A 24,592-nucleotide genomic window follows, 5' to 3' on the forward strand; every position below is an offset into this window, starting at 1 on the left:
TAATGCGTGCAGATTTCAAATCTAGGCATGGGAAACCACAGCGGAGCTCGTAGGCAGCCAGAATCGGCGCTATCAAACAATTGCCCAAATTATGTGGTCTGCCAATAGGAGGACGATGCTTTCTGTGTATAATCCCAATTGATTCATTTGCAGGTAATTTTCGAATGACAGATTTGCACGATGACGCAGGCAAACAACGTCCTACTCTTTTGGAAGACACAGGACCTTGAATGTCCACTCTGAAGCAGACGGCGCATAGCATATTATGGCCAATACATCCACAGTATTAATCAGGGCGGCCGCTGAAATTGGAACCGTGAATCTAAGCTGCGAACGCGCTACTACAATGGCGATAGCACCGGCCGTGAAGAAGCGAATGCGACCGAGAGGATAACCACTGTCGAGTCTGAATAATTACGTCGGCTTATTTGAAGATGGATTGTGTGGCATTGTAGGACCGTGAAGGATGATGCGGGGAGCCGTTCATCCAGCAGTGCATAGATAATGGTTGATGACGATGATGGACCTTCAATTGAACCAGGTTACATTTCTATTACCACGCTCATTTCCATTACCTTACAGCAGTGGCTGTCCTATAAGATACTTGTCCCTTAGGGTTACCCGAAGGGGCGTCAATAAATGACGTCACGCGATTTTGGACGATTTTTTACCCCCCCCCCCCACTTCGTCACACGGCGTCACAAAAAGTCAGACCCCCCCTCAAATATGACGTCACAAAGCTCTGCCCCCCCCCCCCCCCCAAATAAAACATGCTTCAAATCGCTTTAAACTATTGTCATTGTGCGTATTTAATGTGGCGCTGCACTCTGATGTTGTAGGAGAAAACATGTATTAAAAAGTATATTTAATTAAGTAGTCTATATTTATTTAAAGTTGCGCATTTTGATGTGACGTCACATTTCTCAACCCCCCCCCCCCATCGTCACACATCGTCACAAATATCTGACCCCCACCCTAGGTGTGTGACGTCATTTATGGACTGCCCCTAACCCTATTACATTTGTGGGAGGCTCAGCGGGACACACGGTGGGCTGGCAGGCCCGCCTCCCTCCACCCCACCTACTTTGCATACCCCGCCTCCATAAATCACTCGCCCCGCCCACTAAACCAATAGCCCCGCCCAATACATCGCTAGCCCCGCCCAATACATCGCTAGCCCCGCCTACTGAACCAATAGCCCCGCCCAATACATCGCTAGCCCCGCCCACTGAACCAATAGCCCCGCCCAATACATCGCTAGCCCCACCCACTGAACCAATAGCCCCGCCCAATACATCGCTAGCCCCACCCAATACATTGCTAGCCCCGCCCACTGAACCAATAGCCCCGCCCACTGAACCAATAGCCCCGCCAAATACATCGCTAGCCCCGCCCACTACATCGCTAGCTCCGCCCACTTAATCACTAACCACGCCCATTGCTCTGCCAGACCCCGCCCATCGTGAGGCCATGTGTTGAAACTGTGACATTTCAATATTCTCTGGGTCTTTCGGTAACATTTCCACTTGAGCAAAAGGACATTTCGTAATCTTACTTGTACACAGGGCCGGATTCAAGCATGGGCTGTAGGGTCTGCAAGCCCAGGGGCATCCGACAGCTGGAGGGCCTGCAGAGATTAAGTTAAAAGTGATTTCATTTGTGAATGCTCAATTTTATTTGTTAGCCTCGTAAAAAATAATCTTATTCTTCTTTAACTTTGTTTTCCTTTTGAAAATATTACTGGGGGCCTCACAGTACCTGGAGCCCAGGGTCCTTCTTGTGCCTTGCCATACGAATGTGGAATTTCCATCACTGCATCAGCACAAGGAGAGGGATAATCAGAATATATATTATTTATTCATTTTGGAGAAATCCGATGAGCTATGAAGCTCTTTTTCACATAAGTCCAGCATACGTGTTGGGCAACGACCAAGAGTCGAATCAGCATTGTAATCGAATTCATGGATCGATACACTTTATTCCGTTCGTAATGTATCGCCTGTTCTGTCTATTTAATTCCATTCCGTTCAACAATAATGTGCAAGTGGATTTTGATCGAACAGAGCAGCAATTTTGCACGAACGCCGAATAATGGAATATTACACGCGGCGCGATTACGATGCCTGGATCGCTCGATTAGTTAAAAAACCCGATTCACAGAATCGTGCCGATCGATCCACGCAACGGAATGCAACTTCACTCAACGTGTTTCGCCTTCACCCCCAGAACGTTTCGTCGAACCTCGCCGGAAAGAAAAGAAACGATTGTTGGCAACCCGGAAGCTTTATTTCAACGAAGCCCGTGCAAGTAGCAAGCCAATAGCAATTCGTGACTGCAGGGATTCATCTTCTTGGTTCTTTCAGTAAAGTCACGTAGAAGGGAAATAATAAAATAATACAAAATATTAAATAATAAAATTCTCACGACGTGTCGACTGCAACACACCGAAAGAACCAAAAATATAAGCCAATTTAGCAAATTAGTGGAGAGGGGGACGGGGGGGGAGTTGACGGGGTGAGGGAGGGGTTGGGCGGTTGGGGGAGGGGTAAGGATTGGGGGAGGGGGTGGGGGGTCTGGGGGGGGGGCTGGGTGGTTGGGGGAGGAGTTGAGTGGTTGGGGGAGGGGGTGGGGCGTCTGGGGGAGGGGGGTGGGGGGTCTGGGGGGGGGGGCTGGGTGGTTGGGGGAGGGGTCGGGTGGTTGGGGGAGGGGTTGGGTGGTTGGGGGAGGGATCGGGTGGTTAGGGGAGGGGTCGGGGGGGGAGGAGTCGGGGGGGGGGTTGGGGGAGGGGTCGGGTGGTTGGGGGGAGTGACTCAGGCCCGGAACGTTTTGTTGGCGGTCCCAGTTCCGACCCGGACGATCTCACTCGCCTCAGCCAGCCAGCCATGGAGGAATACGCACGCGAGCCGTGGTAAATGTTAACGGCGGCGGCCTCTTTAATCGGGCCACTTGCCCATGAGCGACGCGATTTTTAAGCCGGCGAATTGAGCGAGTAGGCGAGCGTGGAGCGGCAATTGTTGTTGGTTGCCCGCGTGCGGCGCGTTGACTGCTTTTGTCGTGGTCGTGTGCCGGTTGTGTAACCTCGTGGGCAAGGGCATCGAGCCGGGCCCAGGCCTCTGCTCGGCACGCTGAGTTGTAGCCGACACGACACGAAGGGCCACCGCCACCAGTGCAGCGTGGGCCCCACGGTGTCATTGCCGCGATGTTGTTGGTGCGTGGCGGTGAGGCGGCGTTGTGGCTCGCTGACGAGCCCGGTCGTGACCCCCGCAGGCCCCGCCAAGGTTGAAGGAGAGGCCCTCGGTCACGTTGAGTCTGATGGGTCTCATCTTGATGTTCCATAGTCATGGCTCGGGGCATTTTGGTGGTGGAGGTTTCGTGGTCGTGATGTATTCGTCGCGGTCAATTGTGAATTGCGCTGTGTAGTAAATGGGTTATGACATTCAATGCCGTAGTGTGCCCGGAGCCACTTTCGTGTCCTTAGGGGGGGGGCATGAGATGGCAAAACCTCAGCGAAACTTTGATGGTTCCAAGTTCTGTATGCCGTCGGTTACAATTAGTTAAAGAGAGGGTTATGATATTAATCAGAACGTTGCATTGTTCCTCCGGACGACCATGTGTCCGTAGTCGTGTTATTAGATGACGAAATCTTGACTTTGAGTTAGTTTTGTAATCCGTGTCTTACTGAAATGGCATAACTCACAATTTATTTACGTCCAATGAAAGTGGACAATGATAACTTTTTTTCACATGAGTAAGCTATGATGTAATTAACCTTTATTGTCCATGTAGAAAGTTGTTACAATATTCACTTGTATTGCCATGTGAACAAGTTGGTACATGTACCACTAAAGTTTTGGCACCTCCGGTGGTTACTATACTGGCATGTAGAAAATCAGGTCTGGGCCCCATCGACTTACAAGGGATGTTGCTAAAGTTGATTAAATTTTGAAGATGGGGAAATGTATTCATGTTCTTTCTCATCATGAAACCAACTGTTTCCATATATTATAGGAATACGTGAACACACGATTTCTAAAAGCGTGGCATATATCAAAAAAATGTTGCCAGACTTTCTTGAGCGTAGCAGTCAAATTGTGTTATTTTTACTCGCCACATTACGTTTGCATAGTGCAGTAACATAACCCTGCGTGTGCTTGTGTGACTTAATTCTAGTCCATGGAGGATAGTTGACGATTGTGGAGGAGCCTTCACCATGGGCGCAATTGGAGGAGGAATTTTCCAATCGATTAAAGGCTTCAGGAATGCCCCTGTGGTAAGCGAGCGCTTATAAAACTTGTGTGACATGCACATTTAGATTTTTCTGACGCAGCCTCTTTGCCTTGGGACTTAAAGATACATGAAGCGAATGGACAGCCGTTAACTCTGAGCATGAACGTTTTTGCGAAGGATTTAGAACATGTACATTGTATCCTGAATACGTTCTGTACTTACGATTTGCAGTAATTTTCGTCTATTCTCCTGGTTTTAATATGGCTTTATTAATTCTGGTACACTGATCTCATTAAAGCATTGGGTCTGCCAAAGATTTGTATTGCCTGGAGACTTGACTGTCAGACTGGAGAATGTGTGGATATCTGAGCATTGTAGTTGTCTTGTTTTGTCAGGGGGTGGGACATCGCTTCCACAGCAGCATCAGTGCCGTAAAACTTCGGGGACCACAGATTGGAGGTGAGGAAGGACTTTCCCTCTTGATGCAAGCACACCATGCCTTTGTTACAACAAAGTGTCCATAGTGTAAGAATGTGTATTCACTATACAGTGAGGGAAAAAAGTATTTGATCCCCTGCTGATTTTGTACGTTTTCCCACTGACAAAGAAATGATCAGTCTATTATTTTAATGGTAAGTTTATTTGGACAGTGAGAGACAGAATAACAACAACAAAATCCAGAAAAACGCATGTCAAAAATGTTATAAATTGATTTGCATTTTAATGAGGGAAATAAGTATTACAATTATAGACTGATCATTTCTTTGTCAGTGGGCAAACGTACACAATCAGCAGGGGATCAAATACTTTTTTCCCTCACTGTAGGTCATCATTCCCCGAGTTGTATTCCTCCTCTATGGCCAACTACAGCCGCTCGCTCAAGCATTGACGTAAAAATGGGGTGGCAGTGTGGTACAGTGGAAATACTTTCCTTGCAGCAATAAATCTCTGGGTTCGATTCCCAAGTCGGGGGGGGGGGGTGCCCTTCTGTTTTGAGATTGTATGTTCTCCCCGTTTTGCATTAAGTAAAAATTCCCTTAAACAGAGTATTACATATACTAATACATATAAAATAGTGCATATAGTTTTTAATTAACTTAAATGCACAGTTATTTGACTACATGTATTTAAGTAAATATTTTGGAAAAAACTGAACTCAATGAAGTGGTCGGTTATGACAATTAAAAATATTTCTACTGAGCACGGTTTATGCCAGGTCATCTCAAGAGCAGTTCATTATTTTACAATAATGTAACAACAACAAAATTGCACTTAATGCATATTCATGAAGTATCTCGCTATTTGTGAATGCAACATTGTCAAGAACTGGGAGTTTTTTTTGCAAAGCAGGTGCAGGTCACAAAGAACATTTTTATGTAAGATAGCACAGTTTTTGCTCTACTGTATTACAGTAAATAAAATGCATGTATTTATAGCTTTTTAAAGGACACAGTGTAGCTGGCTCAAGGTTGTTCACTTTCTTGTCAAGGCTATGAAGATGTTGCATATCAAATATGATTCTGGAGTAATGTGCCTGGCTCTTGATATATCTGTGCTATACATTGACCATCATCACTTTCAGAGTGTTATGTCCTTAAAATTGGATGTTGCAATTGTCTCAGAATCTTATTTGATTCCTTCGTCACATAACTTGCTCTGACCAGCAGCTGTGTTTGAACTGTAAGCCACTGTTAGAGCACTCACCGCTGAGTTAATGTTGAAGTGATGATAGCAGTCAATCTCTCCCTTGTCAGGCAGTTTCGCGGTGTGGGGAGGACTCTTTTCCACCATAGACTGCGGCCTGGTGAAGATTCGTGGGAAGGAAGACCCGTGGAACTCCATTTCGAGCGGGGCGCTCACGGGCGCCGTGCTGGCCGCACGAAGTTAGTTTCACTTCGGTCTTTATATGTCCGATAATCTTCAATGATCAATTTAATTGAAATCTCTGAAAGTAAGATCCTACACCTTGCTTAAATGGGTATTGCAGTCTGATGAGAATAAAAAATTATAGTTTATGTAATATAAAACCATTGATACACAGTAGACTTTTTTTATTGTATCATGAACTTCTTTCGCACTGTACGTAGCCAACTGTGCTAATCGGAGGAATGTAAATCTGTAAGTGTATGTTATTCCATTTTCCAATGAAGGCTGTCGTGCACATCATAATGCCCCATTTATAAGAGCTGCTGCTATGTTCTTGACCCAGGTGGACCGGTGGCCATGGTTGGCTCGGCAGTCATGGGTGGCGTGCTGCTGGCGCTCATTGAGGGAGTTGGAATCATGCTCACAAGGTTCACATCTACACAGTTCCAGAATGGTGAGGGAACAATGAAATTTGTGTTTGACACCATTTTAGCAGTGTACGGTAGCACACAAAACCTATAAAAACATTTGTTTGCCTCCGTAGACTGGTAGTGAAGATGTAGAATTAGTCATCTCTTTTTTGTCCTTGAAGCAATCGGTGTACTTGTGGATGTGTGTCGTTGCATGGACACTTAACCTCGATAAATGAGGAGCAGCTAACACAAACAACGCGCATGCAAATACTTGATTTTTGTTGTTGCAAGCACGTATAATCCACCAGCAGATGACAGTTAACCCTGTACATATAGGGATGTGAATGTTTATGGTATTTTTGTTAGTCCTGATATTCGAATGTCATGGTTTACCCTTTGCAGGCCCTCCGCAGTTGGTTGAAGATCCTGCTCAGCTACCACCACCCCCTGCAAACCTCCCTGCCGCGGGCTTCGGTTCTTATGGCCAATATCAATGAAGATGTCATGAGAAAGTGGCATCGAGTAAGCCAGGCCAGCCAGCAGGCAGCCTCATGCCTGTGAGCCATTCATTTTAAATGAATAATAAACCAAGCTGCAAGTTAATTGGCAGAATGAACCTTCACACGTTTCCCTATGTGCCCACACTCAGATGGCTTCAATCACGTTGGTTATGGAAAGTTTACCGTAAAGAGTATTTTTCGTTTTCAAATATGGGCACTGAAGAAGCCGCGTGTGGCATTTTTGACTATTTAAATTGAGTTAAATTGCTTGACGGGTTATTGTTTTACCAAGTGTGGAGTATTTCATGGGCTGAGTGTAGACCTCATAAGTGGTTGAATTGTCAAGGTGAACTGGCTTGTATGTCAGTCTTATTCTTATTGTGGACCAAGAGTAAGCTTTTGAGAAGAAAATAAGCCTAGGTTTAAGTAGCAATTGTGCACTCATTAGTCATAGATTACTTCAACAGATGAATTTGGCCTTTTAATACATTACTGCCTTTGAACTTTTACACTCTTTGTTGGAATTATTTCATTGGCACTTCAAAACAGCATTGTTCACTATTGGTGGGAATGTCTGAAGATGGTAATATTTACAGTTGTAACAAATACAAGTTCAAACTAATTGTTTTAGTTGGAAACTGCATTGTTTAGTATTTGCAAACATTTGAGGGTTTTATGCAAGCCTTTCAGTGTCAGGATATAGTTTTCATGTTTGTGAATATTACTAAACTGTTAGGTTTTAGAGACATTACAGAGTAATCCATTTGAATAATGGTGCATTACCTGCTCGCTGAAAATCTCAAAGCAAAAGTGACGGCACTGATATATTTTGCTTGGGAACGTCTACATTTGGGTTCCATTCTCGTCACTTCCGAAGAATCGTGTTCAGCCCTTTGACAATCCACTGCTAGATGAATGCGATGGCGGTCATGGGAGGTTTTTTTGACCATTCTTCACGCTAGTCGTTAAAGGTTGATGAAGTTGAATTGCCCAGGACCGACGTTTGTTTCCACATTGTTAATTATCGTAGCCGTGCGTGGCCACGAGTAAAATTCGGGTCACCCACCAGGTTTTCGTCGAGTAAACCACTGGAAATCATAACAAAAATGTAGAGCCCTTAATGTATCTTAAGTTGATGCAACATTGTAAATATTGCTATATAAAAATATATATACAAGTAAATTTCTAAAAAGCATGCACCTGCTACAATATGCAAGCCACTTACTAAATTCTAGTGGTTTGCAATAAACGAAAGTCCACAACCATCAAGTAGAAGCCCCAATTCACCTAAACCCAAGTTCCTTATTTATTATGGACAATGGTACTCTGTTTATTTTAAGGAGTAACCTTTGGAATTTGGGCTTGTGCTTTAAGGTTGTCATGGACCATATACTGTAATAAGTACTGCGTGTGTACTTGCTGCATTTTGTTTAAAACCGTGTTTGGACGAAAACTAAAGCTTGCAGAGAAATGTATTACATTGACACGATTTACAAGATTGATGTGTTTGTGTAGGTTTGGTCATGTGCAGTCGTATTTATAAGGCAAGATTTCTCTTACGTGTTCAAAGTCAACAAAAAAAGTAAGGGGACATTTAATTTTCATGAATAAGGGAAACAAAATATACTCTGCAGCCATGTGTGGAATGTTCCTACCACGATTGAAGAGTTAAATCACTGCTGGAGTTTGTACCGATGAACCGTATAGAAATGTACAATATACGTACGTCAAATGTAATAAAGTAACGGGCGATATAACCGCTGCGCGTGCTTCATCTTCACGTTTATTGCAAAATTGTACGCTGTACTGTTGGGACAGACCAACCCAGACTGATCCCCAGTATGCATGTTCTCCTCTAGTAGATGTTGGATGAGAAAACTGGTGAAAAAGGTAAACTCCACATGTTTAAATTCTAGTGGATGACCAATATCACTTTAAATTGATCGCGTGGTCACAAAAATTCGCATATCACGTGAACGGCTGCAGTTTAATCTTGCATTTAAAATAGGACAAGTCAATTGCGACGTAGCGATAGCAATGTCATGCCAATCCATTATACAGTACTAGCTTTACTACCCGGCTTCGCCCGGGACTTGGATTCACCACGCCCGGCCGCTTTTGTGTCTCCAGTGGCGATGTTCACACACCACAGCAGTTACTCGTTTGAGGCTGAGTCGACCTAGGGGAGGCCCAGGAGCGATTAAAATAATCGTCACCGGTGGTGGCCGTGAGCGGGAATCGAACTCGGGTCGCCGGGTTCGTAGTGCGGCGCGCTAACCACTACGCTGCGTGACGCTTCCACATGCGCTGGTCACATGACAGATGTGACATCACAGCTCACTTGCCGTGCAAAAAATGTATGCATTATTGAGCTCCCCCCCCCCCCCCAAAAAAAGTGTATTTTAATAATTTTTACATGGTGTAGTCTGGAAAATACCCACATGGCAAATTTCAAGTTTGTTGCATGTCGGGAAGTACGCTAAACATTTTTAACAGACGCACATAATCACAACTTTGCCTTTTATATATATTGAGATAAATAACGATTGATATTTTAATCCAATTAGAACATTTTCTGCCGAATAATAGTTTATGAATCACCCAAAGGTATTTTTCAATCGAATATGGTTAATGTGATCCAATCATTTATCATAGCAGTCACAATCTTTGCTGTTTGGTGGGCTTCGTACAACCATTATTTAACAAGCTGAGAGCCCACGTGTGGACAAGGTGCAGCTCTGCAATTATTGTTCACGCCACTGCAGGTGGAAGATCCTCCACGAGATGAAGCTCTAATGGGAGGCTGTCCACTCTCCGACACTGGCCAGACGGTTTAGAAGATGTGGGAATACCCACACTTTATCCCACTACACGGGACATGCCGACCCATTGTTGCTGTACCAGTGGCATAGAATCAGTAATGGAGCAGCATAGCGCTGGCTGCTGGCAGGGAAGGGGATCTGCGGCTTACAGCAGCCCTGACGTCAGCAGGTCACGTGATACACCAGATGGGGATCTAGGGGAAAGGTCACAAGGGGCACGACAAGAACTCGCTGGTAGGTTCTAGAAAGGGGGCGTGGTCGGGGGCGGAGCCAGGCCACGCTGAGAGTATAAAAGGGGCCCCTGTAGGGGACCTTGGGCTGTTGTGTGGAGTGGGATCCTCGTCATGCTGCTCAGGTCGGCACCATTCTCGTCATTCTTCTCGTCGTCTTCACCATTCTCATCGTCTTCACCATCTCGGGGCGTCACCAGTCAGGCAGCCTACCAACTGTCCTGAGTAACGTCGCTGATCATAATGGACTAATTATAAAAGTGTTAACCCCGATGGTGCTTGTTAATAAAGAAGTGCCTCCAACTCTTAGTGTCTCCGAGTTAGTCACAGCACATTTGCTGCACCAGTTTCAGCTACCGCACCGCGAGATGGAACCGACGTCAGTCTGCATTGCAAGGACAGTGTGCCACCAAAGATTGCAACCACTGCAGCATACCTTTGAATGAGAATAGTTTTTTTTTGCAATAAAACGTGTTAAGATGGGGTTTTTTCACCGGATGATGATTGCTTGCGTTGCGATTAAAACGTGATATTTTAAATATTTTTCTTTCTACGCGGCTTTACCGAAGGACCCAAAGAATATGAATTCCTGCAGTCACGAAAGCTTTATGTCAAGGTGTTAAGATTTTAAAATACCGAACAGAAACCTTTTGCAAGGAATCGTGCCTGCATTAAGCGCACATACTTGCGGTGAACATGCAAACAAAAACATGCTCTGGCAATGTAGGCATTGTCTTTTGGCGAACAGGCTTCTGCTACTCAACCCGACTTATTATTTGCCTTTGTGGCGTTCGCCTTTTGGCGTTTTCTGGTCTGACACTGGTGAGACGAGGCCATAAAGAAGACTGTCTGGTGTAGGCCAATCGGTTTATTTAACACGTAGCAGGCTTTCGCGACCAATATCCATAATTGAGGTGTTTTTTTGGGTTAAATCGCGTGAATATCTAAAATGTGTCGTTAAAACCCACCAGCACCCAACACAGCCAACTAATAAGGTTTGTCACGTAAACAGAACGTGGCCAATTCGTCACTAGTACAGCACATCGGTGTGTTGGAGAGCCAAGCCACGACATTTACAATCGGAGTACGACGTTTCACCAGTAATTACAACTAGCTTCATCAGGCGACAGCCATATTTGTGGAGAAGTCTTCCTGTTTCGTTCCTTATATAGAGACGTAGATGTGGTGACCATGCTTCTGCGCTCTTGAGCAATGTGGGTGGGGGGATTACTGGCCAATCAATTTAAAAAACAATGCATATATTTTATCAGAGCATGCTTTTTTGTAGCATATTCATCACAAGTACGTGTGGTTAATGCGAACTTGATTCCTTGCAACAGGTTTATATTTGGTGTTTGAACATTTTAACACCTGTTTTATTGCCAGAAAGGGTACAATCTAATCTTATATTTTGATCCTGGCAAGAACGGTCCAATGTTACCTTTGAATGAGTTTATAAAAACAATATAACAAACCAAAATGTTGCCTTTCACCCCCTCCCAAAAATACTTTCATCACACTATACCAAAAGTAATAGAGAATATTTAAATCTATCAAATTAGGAAAAAACGCCGAATTATAAAACGTGGACTGGACATTTATTGTTAATATTTCCAAACTGATAACACGAACTCTGAAATTTCAAAGTGTTCCATCATTTCTCCGCACTACGAGATTCCATTATTTTGGGAGGGTAATATTTACCTGGCTTATTAGATAACTGTATATGTATAGAATATAGTCTTCTCAAACGTATAAATCGTTACGTTCCAAAGGCACGCAAACATGTTGCACAATGCGAAAAGGCAGGCTCATGTCTGAATTGGACAAGCCAAGCCCCATGGTCTGGACTACAAGACGCACTTTGTTCTCACTGCTGGACACTGTCACGGGTATTTTAAAGCTAACCATGCGGTATGAGTCTTATTTGAGATCAGATGCCCATAGCTGTCAACCCATACGGCTTACCCGTATTCTTGTACTGTACTGTATAGGGGAAGTTTTCAGGTCCATACGGCGTACATCCGTTTCAATACCGATATAGTTTTGTCTTTGTGTGTTTCTCCCTTGTGATGGTATGTAGTGGTGAGTGTACTAGTGGTGAGTGTACAAGTGGTTGTCTGGTTCTCCCTTGTGATGGTATGTCGTGGTGAGTGTACTAGTGGTGAGAGTGTACAAGTGGTTATTGTCTGTGTTTATCCCTTGTGATGGTATGTAGTGGTGAGTGTACAAGTGGTGGTTGAACAAGTGGTTATTGTCTGTGTTTCTCCCTTGTGATGGGACTTTGTGGGATGAACGTTGAGATTTATAAGGGCACCAATACGGACTGAATTGGTCTGTAATAAGGTAGGGGGCACTGATAAGCGGTTGACAGGTATGGCTTTCCATGCCTTTATTGGCACCGGGCACAATTTTTTTTGGGTGCGTCTTACTTTACTGAGATTCTTACAACCCGGTGAGTTTGTAAACACATGGCTGATGGAACGCGAGTCTCATTCTCGCTGCTACTTCCGTGTTCCCGTTGAACACGTGGCGAGCACTGATATTCCCAGATGAATTACTCTCTTGTATTACTCGCAATTGTAGTTTATATGCAAATGCCATCTCAAGACACATTGAATGTGTTTTTTATAAACCGCTGCAATGTAAACGTGGACTATAAAAAAGATGAAAAGATACGATAAGTTTGCCATTTCACCGTGATAAACGGATTCGGAAGTGACGTCATCTGATATGCAAATTGAGGCAGACGTCTGTACTCCATAAATACTTTGCGTACGTTTACAAGTAATATATATCTTTTTAAAAATGTAAACCTTATAATGTGTCTAGATAACGTGTTGTATAGTATTGGGGTATGTATTTATGTATTTACATCAAAATTGCTCATTGTTTCATTTAGGCAACCCATAGCGTTAAGGGACGAGGTCCGTACATAAGAGATGTACTCGGAGGCTTACACGTTAGCTTTGCGCAGTGGCAGTATCGTAGCCAATGAGGTTTATCCGAGGCGCGATTATTGCTAATTGAAAACTTTTCCCAATACCCCGCCACGGCGACTTGAAATATAGTCGCTGTCGGCAATTTTTGCAAGCTCCTTCGGGAGCTTCACATTTCAACGAAAAACAGAACGCGAATTTTCTCTGAAGAGAAATTAGCGGAAACGTGCGCTTTAATTTTAGAACCCTCGACTTAGCCCAAGTAGTCCTGATTATTCATACTGCGGGCTACACGATGATGGGGTATTTAAGGAACGTGCCCATTGCTTTAACTGCAGCGATGGGGAGCGTTAATTACAACGATCTCTGCATTGCGGATCCAGTGTGCTATTATATAGTACTGTATTACAAGGGTGTCGAATGTGTTACAATACTATGTCTAAAGTATGTAACTTTATGCGATTGCATTACGCAATAGAGCGTTGAGTTGTTCACTGAACGTGTTTTGTAAAAAAAAATTGCTACTTATCCAACAGGGGGCGATCGAACACATTGCAGCAGAACAATTGATCCTTATGGCGGCACCCCGGGCTATCAAATACTGTAATACAAATTGGCCGAGGCAATTAAACATTTTATTTCTGGGACACTATTTTTTCCAGGGGTGTACTTAACTCCGCGACTGGGGAACCAATCAATCCGAAATCAGTGCCACACTCCGCGATGTCGAAATGCCAAACAGCATAAAAAATCCGTTATCGAACAAAAAACTACTTTGAAGAGTGCATCGTGTACAGCTCGTCGAGATGAGTCGATTGCCGAATAGCATCAACAGACTAAAAATGACTGCATCACGGACATTATGCGAGAGCCGGGGAACTATGGTACCGCAATGAAGTTCAATTGATGCGTTCTTCTGAACACGCGATTTGTGTACGAATAGCACAGCAGTCTTCAAGCCGGTGGGTGTGACTGCCCTGGGAGTTGCAGACTGCGACGTGGATACCGTGCAGGATACATTTTGAATGTGCGTGAGAATGTCAGCATTACATTTTCTGCATGTTGAACTTTTTTCAGACCGCGCATAGCCAACCGTGACGACAAAGCACTTGTACGGCCGTGATAAAAGATCGAGATATATGAAATAAAGTACAGTCTAAGCATTGTAATTATGCTGCATATGCTCCCACAGGATTTTCCAGGGGTCGAGGTATTTTGTCAGCACCAGTATTTGGGTTACCTTATTGGTGAAACTGCCCAGTATATCTCAATATATGTTCAATTAAAAAAAAATGGGGTTACTGCTTGATGCTTCAGCCCAAAGGAAACCGTGTGCATTTGTGGCAACTCTCGGTGACTCGGGGCCCAAATAGATACATTGATTTGCAAATGTCAACCTCAGTGCATCACATATCGAATTGCAACGTATCCCCCATGACCAATAAACTGGCCACATTCAGTGCAGTATTTGTGCATGGTCTAATTGGCATTTTCTATAAATGTTCACACATCTGATCTTTGCACATAACCTCCAACACCTCTGTCCTAAAGTTATCACCTTTTCCATATTTCTCAGTCAGCCTAGGCCTATCAAAACGGTGCAGGTCAGTATTCTGCAAGACATTTCAACACAATACTGGTACCAGATCTCGGTACAAATTTATGCCTCTCACCCGAACAGAAATTCCCTGACGAGGTATCTGATTTCCCCACTTCAGAAAATGCAAGTATACATCGTTCTCCCCTCTTGCGGTATTATGAGACATTCTTCTTACGATGGTGTCTTGTTTGTCGTGCACCTCATAAGGTGGCAAACCCTAGGTCACAACAACCCATGTTCCCTGGGTTCCGAGAACCTAGTCCAGAGTACTAGTCGGTGTCGTGCCGCCAACGTGGGCGAGGCTAAATGCTCAGGCCTTGTTCGATGCTCTGGCCGCGCTCCATGTAGAGGAGGTATTCCCGGAGGCTCCGCGGCAGGAACGTGCGCTCCAGGAAGGCGGGCGAGCGAAGGCGCAGGGAGCCCATCCTCTCGCGGATCACGAGTCGGCACAGGTGCTTGAGGGGCCGCGCGTTCTCTGCAACGTCCGCACGAGCATCGCCAGCAGATGTTATTGCAATGGGGAAAAAAAATTAACCCGTAAAATACAAAGTTTTTCACTCTAAATCCTTTATATGCGTGGCGGCTAGAGTCCTCTCGTCCTCTGGCTTGAGATGGCTGTCACCTATGGGTCAGATGATTGTCTGCCAGCATTAAGCAATTGGTAATTAAATATTTTAAAAAAATTCCCTAAACAGTGTAAAATTTTGGAATTTTTTTCACGAAAATTAATTGTCATGCACAACGAGTCTGTGTGGAAAATGTCAGCTCGATTGGATCACGGGAAGTGTGTTAAAATACGACCGAAATATTTGCACGGTTGTAAGCAAGCAAGTAAGCACGCAAGCACGCAAGCAAGCGAACTTAATATAAAGGATTTAAAACAAAAAAAGGATCGGCGATCCTGCGTGGCGGTTAGATTACACTGGTCAACACATTTTTTTTTCTGGCCTGGAATTTTGCAGCTGTTTAAGACTAATTTCAGGGTGCTGATTCCAAATCTGATCTCAGATTTGCTCTATCACATCTCATTTTATGCTATCGGCATACCCCATTTTCATTAATTTTACCCGAAATTAACTCTGTCACTTATGATTGCAAGTTGTTGCGAGTCAGTGACTGCTTTAGTGTTAAAATTTGGTGCTGTATTTTTAGGATAGTGTGTTTATAATATTATTTAATGTAGATATCCACATTTTAAAAATATTTTTCTTCTGCAGTTTTTATTGAAAATGCAATATTTGATATCTCAAAAACCTGATGTGATAGACAAAAACTGACGCCAGATTTGGAATCAGCACCTCAAATTTATCGTAAAATCGTTGGAATACCTTATGCCAGAAAAAGTGTGTTGACCAGTGTTATGTATGGACTGCATGTTGAACTTCTTTTGCACCATACGTAGGCCAACCGTGCTAATCAGACAAATGTGCTAAAAGATTACCGAAAAGGTACAACCCCAACCGCAATGCTAGCGATATCCCTAACTATGAATTGTGGAAATACATCATACTAATAGCAGTTTTAAATCGATGCAAATGTCGCTCAAACAAGTGGACATGCATTGATAAGTATCTTTTTTATTTTCATTACTTTCACGTGACAGCTTTTATCATTAAACCCAATTCAACCCATCAAATATTGGCCCATAGCCACTCAATGGCGTCTGTCTGGCCATAACAACGAGCCAAGCAACACTTGCTCTCAGATCCTTGAGGACAGTCATTTATTTATTTATTGCGCTTGTTAATTGCACCGAGTCTCACAACTCCTTTTCAGGAGTATTATGCCAAGTTTTTTGCATGAGGGGCGATGATTGCTGTGACTTTATTTTCCATTTAGTAATTTGCGGGTAATTTTGGCAAATCTGAACCATGATGCTGGCACACAAAGGCCTACTCTTTCAAATAACATCACGGAATCTTTAATGTCCACTTCAAATCATAGTATGGGTATTTGATGGTTAATACACTCGACAGTTATGTTCACGAAGGCTGCGTGATTTAAACCGCGAACCTCTATAACAATTCATAAACGCACATCTGCTGGGCCATGTAATCGCCCATAATAATGACTAAATTAGGAATGATAAAAATTACATAATCATAATAATCACTCATGGTGTGGAGCAGCGGTGCAGTGGTTAGCACGCTGCACTATGAACGTGGCCATGGTTAACGTCAGTGGTGAGTGATATCAAAGCCTCCCCTACTGTCATCAACTCAGCGTTGTTAAGTATGGTGAAAAACCCCCATTACCGACATGGAGTGGAGAGCCCTTCATCCATTTTTGGATTGAGATTGGTTGCAATTGATGTCTTCACCGACTTGCACGATCGATAACGGAGCACGGCGGCGACACGCACGTGGTGTCATCTATTGAACTGTCATTTCTGGGGTGGGGCTGGCGGTGGTGGATGCCGAGCAAGGCCGTAGCCATGGAGTCAACATTGGGGGGGACCAAATCTTCCAGGGGGGTCTGGGGGTCCCATCCCCCCCCCCCCCCCCCCCCCAGAAAAAAAAAAAATCTAAATTTGAAAACTAATTTCCTGCCTAAAATATAAAAAATAAATGACTAACACATAGGATGGACTTATTATTTATGTTTTACAATAATGTGTAATAGTGTATTATATTACATTGCTCTGTTTTTTCTTTTTTACCTTTTCTCGTTTAATGGTATGTAATGGCAGAGATTAGGGATTAAGAAAGTACAATCATAACCACAATAATATCAACAGAAATCTATTTTATAGCATAATATTGGGGGGGGGGGGGGACATTTTGAGCATATTTGAATATTGGGGGGGGGGGGGGGATGTGTCCCCCCCCAATATTGTGTCCTCACCGAGGATGTTGGAGATCTGCTCCCACTCCGGGTGCTTGCGCAGAACGGCCCTGAGTTTCACGCAAATTGGCACGAAGTCCACGTAGTCGAGCAGCACTCGCACCACCCTGCCGGCCAAGTGCTCCACCCAGGAGAGCGTCAGCATCTCGCACATCTGCGCGCCGGGGATCAAATCAAGCACGGGGACACTGGCGGGGTGCGGTGTTTGCCTCTTGTTTTATTGCAGGCGGGCGGATGAAAAGCGTCGAGCGTGATGATGGACATGACTACCCCATGCATTAGAGACTGCAGTGCACCGAGGAAGACCAAAAAAGGCAAATGATTATACTCACCGAGGTCATTGATAGGCTGACCTAATAACATGGGGGGGGGGGGGGGGGGGGTAAATTGCACATCCCTTACACCAATATTTGAAAACTAAGAGTGGTCTAAATGTTTGGCTGCTCAGGTCGACGAGGCTAAGAGAATGACGAAAGGAAATATTTCCAAGACTCCACGAGAATTCCGCAGGTTGTCATTGACTAGACTAAGACTACAAACGAAAATAAAAAATGTGTACAGAATTAACACTGCTGCAAACAAAGATAAAGATCCCTCATGCAGCCTTGGCAGACTGCTGGGACAAGTGCTGTTAGCGAGCACCTATGAAGGCCAGCAGAGCACACGAGGGGGTGGGTGGCCAACACCACGCCCGGCCGCCTTTGTCTCCCCAGTGGCGATATTTTCACACCGCACCGGGTACTCATTTGAGGCTGAGTCAACCTAGTGGAGGGCCCAGGACCAGTTCAGATAATCGTCACTGGTGTTGACCATGAGCGGGAATCGAACTCGGGTCACCGGGTTTGTAGCGCAGCGTGCTGACCGCTGCACTACCACTGCTGTGTACACGCACGCATGTTCAAAATCACACCATGACATGTGTGTGCTTTCGTTTTAATTAGAACGCGAAATGGGGATGGTTGCCCGTGGCACCTACGCTCAAGCAGTGATTGCTGATCCCCTCCCTGGCTTTCCTAAACCTTGAGGGCAAGGGTGAAGCTGGGTGAGGGATTGTTGTTTTTTTTGAATTTGCAAGCAGGGTAATTTTAACGCTAGGCAATAGATATGTTTTCGTTATTAGTAACTTGTGTGTTAACCATACACATAAGGAATAGATGATTGTTGTTATTATTTTCTATTTTAAAAATGTTTCTGCCTCATGACCTAACGTATAACTCATCGCAAGAGACTGTTGTTTTGGTCTCATTTTGGAAAAGATTGGTAGTGTTTGTCTACTTTATTAGCCTAATTGTTACCTGAGCAAATTATTTTCTTATATCATACGTAGTCGAATTCTACACTCATGATCTGTTGCGTGAATTTAATTTAAACGACGAATCTACGCGACATTACATGCTTATTCGACAGCATTGTAGTCAGAAATGGTACGTGCACCTTCATATTTAACAGCGTAACAAACGTGCCTCGTAACTTAACCATACATATATTTATTTCACAATTCCATACCCCCTGAGCATTTAGAGCTGTATTCTGTGTTCAGTATTGTCAGCTTGTATCGATCTGAACTGGGTGGAACCCAAACAATGATGGATTTTATTTGGAGTCATCAATGATTGTCTTGAGACAATCGAACCAAAAGCCCATGAGCAAATGGTTTAATTTCAGACGGGAGCCAGGGACTCAAACCCCTACATCTCAGTGATGCTATCTCAGGTTCATCACACATCAATAGCACCATCCCCTGAGTCACCCAACCAAGCAACCACTACACCACCCAACCACACGCCCCATATTCCATCGGCCCTCGTGGCCTGGAGCGTGTGCAAATGCCCTTGCGATACAAGGGCCATGACAGAACAGGACGACTTTCGTGGCAATCGCTGTCAGCAATCGCAACTGGCAACGCATTTACTCTGAGACAGCTACGACGTGACGTGTGCAGAGTGTAAACGACTTGACGAGTAACTACGGCAAACAAGTTGCAACTATAGCGACTTGCCTAGAATTGGTGTAAGGGGCCAAGCATTGAGTAGGTACCCAAAAATATCAAAACTTGACCTCTACCCCCCTCCCTGTACGCACGCGGACTTTTTACACCCCCTCCCCCCCACCTGTGTACGTACGCCTGACGCACCCCCCCCCCCCGAATTCTATAGAACGGCCGATATTTAATCCACGCAGAAACGATCAAGTATGAACAATATTAACGTGTTTAAGCAAACAGATAGTCCACCGCCGGACTATTACTCATTTGAAGGCCAATGTAGACAAATTATTATCGAGGCTTCACACCCCCCCCCCGTATCCTATGCGTACATTGTCAGTAGACCCCCCATACGTAAGCGTACGCGTTTGGGTGAACCCCCCCTCCCCCCTCCATGCGTACGCACTAAATGGATGGCCCCCAAGTGACTTGTACAGAAATGGCGTTAAGTGAGCCCCGCCTATCGTAGGGGGTTGATGTTCGTGGACGCCTCTCTCCGATGCGGCCCTCGTCGGCCCCGTGTCTGGGGACCTCCGCCAGAGGTCGCAACCGAGTACCCGATACCTGTACCCTACCCGATACCCGGCTACCCGTACCCGTACCCGGCCGGGTACGGGTAGCCGGGTATCGGGTACCCGGCCGGGTACGGGTACCCGTTTGCGACCCTGCTGCGGCCGGGTACGGGTACGGGTAGGCCGTGAGTCACTGGTGAGTCACCGTTTGTCACATTTCCCAACGTCTTGTCTCTTCTCACAATTCAAGTTCCTAGAATGAACCCACCCGCGCCTGCAACATGGCTTCATCCCAGAGGTCGCAATCAGGTACCCGATACCCATACCCTACCCGTACCCGGCCGGGTATGGGTACGGCTGGGTACGGGTACGGCCAGGTACAGGTACCCGTTTGCGACCCTGATGCGGCCGGGTACGGGTAAGGAATCAAAACCCGTTTGCGACCTCTGGCCTCCGCTGGCCGCACCGTCTCTCGCGCCGGGCCGGGCCGACTGACCTCGGTGTCCTGGATGATAGAGGACGACCACCCGGGCAGGTCGCGGGGACCGGACGGCCGCCTGCCCTCGGCGTCGTGCGAGCACTCGAAGCAGAGGCGCGCGTCGCAGCCGGCGTCGAGCAGCGCCCGCAGCAGCGACTCGTCCTTGAAGGCGTACTGCAGCGCCGCGGGGAAGCGCGTCGTGTTCACCACCATCTGGCAGTCGACGTTGGCGCCGTGGCGCAGCAGCAGGGCCACCGTTTCGCGGTCGCCTCGGTGCATGGCCACCAGCAGCGCGTTCATGGGGTCCTGGTTGACCTTGGCGCCGGCTTGCGGCGGGTAAGGGAGGAGAGGGCGATCGCGCGACGGGTTTGGTTGGATTGTCACTCCGCGAGTAACGACTCTCAAGAGACAATATGTGGGAGTTACGTGCAAGGGTGAGCAGTACGGTAGTGATATGCTGGGCATTGGGAACGGTGGGGCAGCCCACCAGCATTCATTCAAGCAAGATCGACTCTGCTGACGAGATGCTGTGTGGAATCCGGTCCACAAGTTTGCTTGCACAGCGGTGTATCGATGCCGCTGAATTTTACGCACCGCCAAGAAGGCCGTTCGATCCGTGGGTTGCGTAAGAAATACTTTTAGGTTTTGCATAAGGAGACAGATTATATGAAGACGACATATTGTCCTCTTGTCTAGCTTGACACGACTGCAAGCAACTGATTGCGTGCAACCGATTGCGCGAGACCACATATAAGCGATTCAGATGCGTTGCAAAACGAGCTGCGCGCAACTGATCGCTTAGGTGCGGACCTGGGTTGCCTTTACTAAACTAAACTAAACTTTTACCAGGTAAGGCCCACTGAACTATATAGGCCTTTTTCAGAAGCGACCTGGCCACAAATGATAGCTCAACAGAGTGGCGTGTCAGTGGAAATGTATAGCAGCAAAATACTCTAAACCCACGTTTCTAAATGTGGAGGGAAAAACCCGGAGAACAATCCACGTGACCACGGGGAGAGAGACGCCACAAACTTCAAATGTACATCAGCAGGTGCCAGGTACAGGATCGAACCCACGACCTCCTGCATACCAGGCGAGGGAGTTAACATCTCCTAGCCACCGCGGCGGCCTACGGGAGGCAATGGGCTGTGGGGCGAGGCACCGTTGAGCAGCAGCTTGGTGGCCTCCATGTCGCCGTTGCACACGGCGAAGAAGAGTGCCGAGCGGCGGTTGTCGGTGTAGTTCACGGCGACGTGGTCGGCCAGCAGGAAGTCGGGGTCGTAGCCGCTCTCCAGCAGCGCCTTCAGGCAGTCGACTCGACCGCCGGCGACGGCCGAGTGCAGCGGACTCACGCCGCTCCGCTCCACGGCGCGCTCCCGCGTCTCCAGCAGCAGCTGCTTCACCGCCCTGAGCGACACCCCAACACGACCCCGGCGAGGTCACCGAGTGGGAGATCATTCCGGCACTCGGAGGAGAGTTCAAGGTGGGGAGTTTTGGGTGCTGCCTGCTGCCGCCGCAGTGTCAGAGTTGGCGCGCACCGGACTTGCAAATCCGAAGGTCGCCCCGGCTCGCTCCACGTGCTGGGAGCTTCTTGGGGGACTGGATTGAAGCTGCCAGCACGTGCAGCGAAATAACACGCGGTGCGACCCGAATTCACATTGGAGAGATTTGCGGTCTACTCTTCGAATGGCCGCTCTGGATAATTCGCCACGAGACCGAGCAAGCGGATTGGCGTATTTTGCTCGAAATGTGTGGCCGCGCAACGTGGTCATTGAGAGAGACAAGAGGACGAAAAGTGCCCAAACCAGGGCATGTTTGCAACGAGACTTGAGAGACAGCAATAGGAATACGTGGATTCGAGAACATTCTCAAGTTGTACACGTGACATTGACTGTTGAGAAAAGCAGGTGGGCTTGGAGAGGACAACACAAGAGGGGAGGATGGAAAGTGGTGAAGACAAACGACAGTGTGGCAGTCAAAAGAGGGAACGCGTCTGAAAAGAGGTCTGCTGATATAAGGTGGGGTAGGCTTCATTCAGCAGTAGATAGATTATGCCTTGCTCTTACACATAGGGGGTAAGAACCAGAGCAGAACGCATGATAGAAAGAAAAGCAGATCGTATTGTTACTCATTTCGTTTAGCATGTATGTATGTTGAACTCTTTCGCATTGTACGTAGCCAATCGTGCTAATCAGAGGTGAAGGACAACAAACCAAATACAACAATCAGTTCGAAAGAAATGAGGCTTCAATATATATGTAAAAGTGCATAGCTCCAGTGGCTTCCTAATATCGGAAGGAAGAGCGTTCCAGACGGCCGCGGAAGTGCATCCGAAAGCGCGCGATGCGGTGACCACCGTCTTTGTTCGACGGCGAGCCAAAAGCCGCCGCTGCTGCGAGGTTGACCGGAGTTCGCGTGACGGTTTACGCTCCTTAACGAGATCAGCAAGACGCTGGGCATTTGCGCGAAGTTTGTTGAACATTGACTGTGGGGCCCTTCTGAGTTTTTGCACCGCCTGTCCCCTTTAAACGCGGTCACGCGTGGCCCCCGCCCCCCCCCCCCCCATGCACAGACCGGACGTGGCCCTTGAAAGCGGCGCGGTGGATGGGCAGGTGGCCCGTGACGTTTGGGATGTTGGGGTTCGCTCCGTGCTGAAGCAGCAGCGTGATGCAGTCGATGTGGCCGTGGCTGCTCGCCTCGTACAGCACCGTGGCGGCGTCCTCCGCCTGAGCGAGGACGTTCGCACCTGGGAGGAGGGAGCTCGCAGAGCCGAGGGTGGGAAACCTATGGCGCACGGGTCAGGCCCGCGACTTCATCCATGCAGCCCGTGAAACCTACCACCTCAAAAAGGGCCCACCGATCTGTCACTAGAGGGGACTATTTTTTTCTTCGCCGCTGTGAAATAGCCCGCGAATTATATCCCGTCACCGCAAGCATCTCAGCAGCACTGAGCGGGTACTAGAGGGGAATAAATTTCGATTTAAAGCTTTCGTGACTGCAGGGATTCATCTTCTTGGTTCTTTCCGTAAAGTCACGTAGAAGGGAAATAATAAAATAATAAAAATTAAACATAATAAAATACAATTCTCACGACGTTTCGGCCACAACGCAAGCAGCCGTTCTCAGGTGAAGAACAGGTCTGTCGGAAAGACAGCGTCTGAATCCATTATTTCCCTTCTACGTGACTTTACCGATAGAACCAAGAAGATAGAGGGGAATACTTTCGACCCGCCAACACTGCGTTTCTGATTTTAGTACGCGCAGTCATTTGTCACTACGAGGAACTCTTGTACGTTGAACTTATTTCGCACCGTACGTAGCCAACTGCGCGGGGGAAGGACAACTAAGCACAACCAGCAGTTCTCAAGAAATGAGTTCATTCTAGACAAGTGGAATGACGAGAAGTGACTGAGGAGTGTGTGTTAATGAGTGGCCCCGCCAAATAAATTTGAAAGTCCTATTTAGGTCCCATGAAGGAAAAGGTTATCCACCTGTGTTAAAGACCCGTGCCTGGCTGAATACATGCACTACGCCTCAGCAGGTTTTTTTTTTCCAATTAGCAGGGATCCAAATTTATTGATTTTATAATTTACTTAATTTCTCGACACGAGGCCTTTGTAAAATATCAGGCTCAGGTGAAAGTAAGTACTCTTAGGCATATTGCAATGTATCGATTACAAACGTAGACTCAAACCTTGCTGATGCTTTTGCTAACGAGAGATGCATTGACTTGTGTATATGAATTGATTGATTTCGATTTATATATTTTTGTCTTTGAATTTAGTTAAGAAGTTCACTTAAACCCTGGAATCAAGGAAAGAAAATCATGTATGTACATGCATGGCTTTTCTAACAGTTTTTCACGTGAATTTGTGTGATCAACTGTCCTTGTGCCTCAGAGTAAACGCAGCACCGGCCTGCAAGTGGACACTCGTCTGCCGGTAGGGAGCAATATTGCTTCCCAAACATTGTGAGTCATTTGTGAGTACAATAATTTATTATATTTGGCGAACTTCGACGCCTAACGGCTATTTACAAATAAACAAAGGTCTCCGAATGGAAGAATAAGGGTTGAACGAGAAAACTGGAAAACAGAAAGGAGCCGTTAGAGGGAACGGACAGGGATTGGCTAAAAGTAAAAAAAATAGGAGAATAGAAGGTTCGAGGAAGGGGGCTG

General features: G+C 46.2%; 2 protein-coding genes and 1 non-coding gene across 3 annotated transcripts in view; 2 read left to right on the forward strand and 1 right to left on the reverse strand.

Moving 5' to 3' along the window:
- Nucleotides 1-2,807: 2,807 nt before the first annotated feature.
- Nucleotides 2,808-8,763, forward strand: LOC144721271 (mitochondrial import inner membrane translocase subunit Tim17-B-like). The gene is made up of 6 exons (XM_078598767.1): nt 2,808-2,908; nt 4,171-4,270; nt 4,623-4,686; nt 5,982-6,110; nt 6,437-6,547; nt 6,909-8,763. The coding sequence occupies exons 1-6, from the start codon at nt 2,883-2,885 to the stop codon at nt 7,001-7,003; spliced, it is 525 nt and encodes a 174-aa protein (XP_078454893.1). The 5' UTR covers nt 2,808-2,882; the 3' UTR covers nt 7,004-8,763.
- Nucleotides 8,764-11,562: 2,799 nt separating this feature from the next.
- Nucleotides 11,563-24,592, reverse strand: part of LOC144721272 (ankyrin repeat and SOCS box protein 15-like) — a 30,728-nt gene continuing 17,698 nt past the window's right edge. The window contains exons 7-11 of the mRNA XM_078598768.1: nt 22,990-23,161; nt 21,578-21,822; nt 20,434-20,741; nt 17,442-17,595; nt 11,563-15,072 (exon numbers count right to left, since the gene is read on the reverse strand). Coding sequence (XP_078454894.1) covers nt 14,900-15,072; nt 17,442-17,595; nt 20,434-20,741; nt 21,578-21,822; nt 22,990-23,161 — 1,052 coding nt within the window. The 3' untranslated portion in view covers nt 11,563-14,899. The remainder of the gene's footprint in view (nt 15,073-17,441; nt 17,596-20,433; nt 20,742-21,577; nt 21,823-22,989; nt 23,162-24,592) is intronic.
- Nucleotides 13,024-13,164, forward strand: LOC144721443 (U4 spliceosomal RNA). Its single transcript, XR_013585908.1, has one exon. It is a non-coding gene; the product is annotated as a U4 spliceosomal RNA (small nuclear RNA).

Source organism: Lampetra planeri, chromosome 11 (genome assembly GCF_965212315.1).
Source record: "Lampetra planeri chromosome 11, kcLamPlan1.2.h2, whole genome shotgun sequence".
In the NCBI taxonomy this organism is placed as follows: Eukaryota; Metazoa; Chordata; class Hyperoartia; order Petromyzontiformes; family Petromyzontidae; genus Lampetra; species Lampetra planeri.

Bases quoted from the DNA above. Each gene is read 5' to 3' on its own strand.
- LOC144721271 (XM_078598767.1), top strand. From the start codon at position 2,883: ATGGAGGAATACGCACGCGAGCCGTG. The intron at 2,909-4,170 runs GTAAATGTTAAC...ACTTAATTCTAG, and splicing joins GAATACGCACGCGAGCCGTG to TCCATGGAGGATAGTTGACG. The intron at 4,271-4,622 runs GTAAGCGAGCGC...TTGTTTTGTCAG, and splicing joins GCTTCAGGAATGCCCCTGTG to GGGGTGGGACATCGCTTCCA.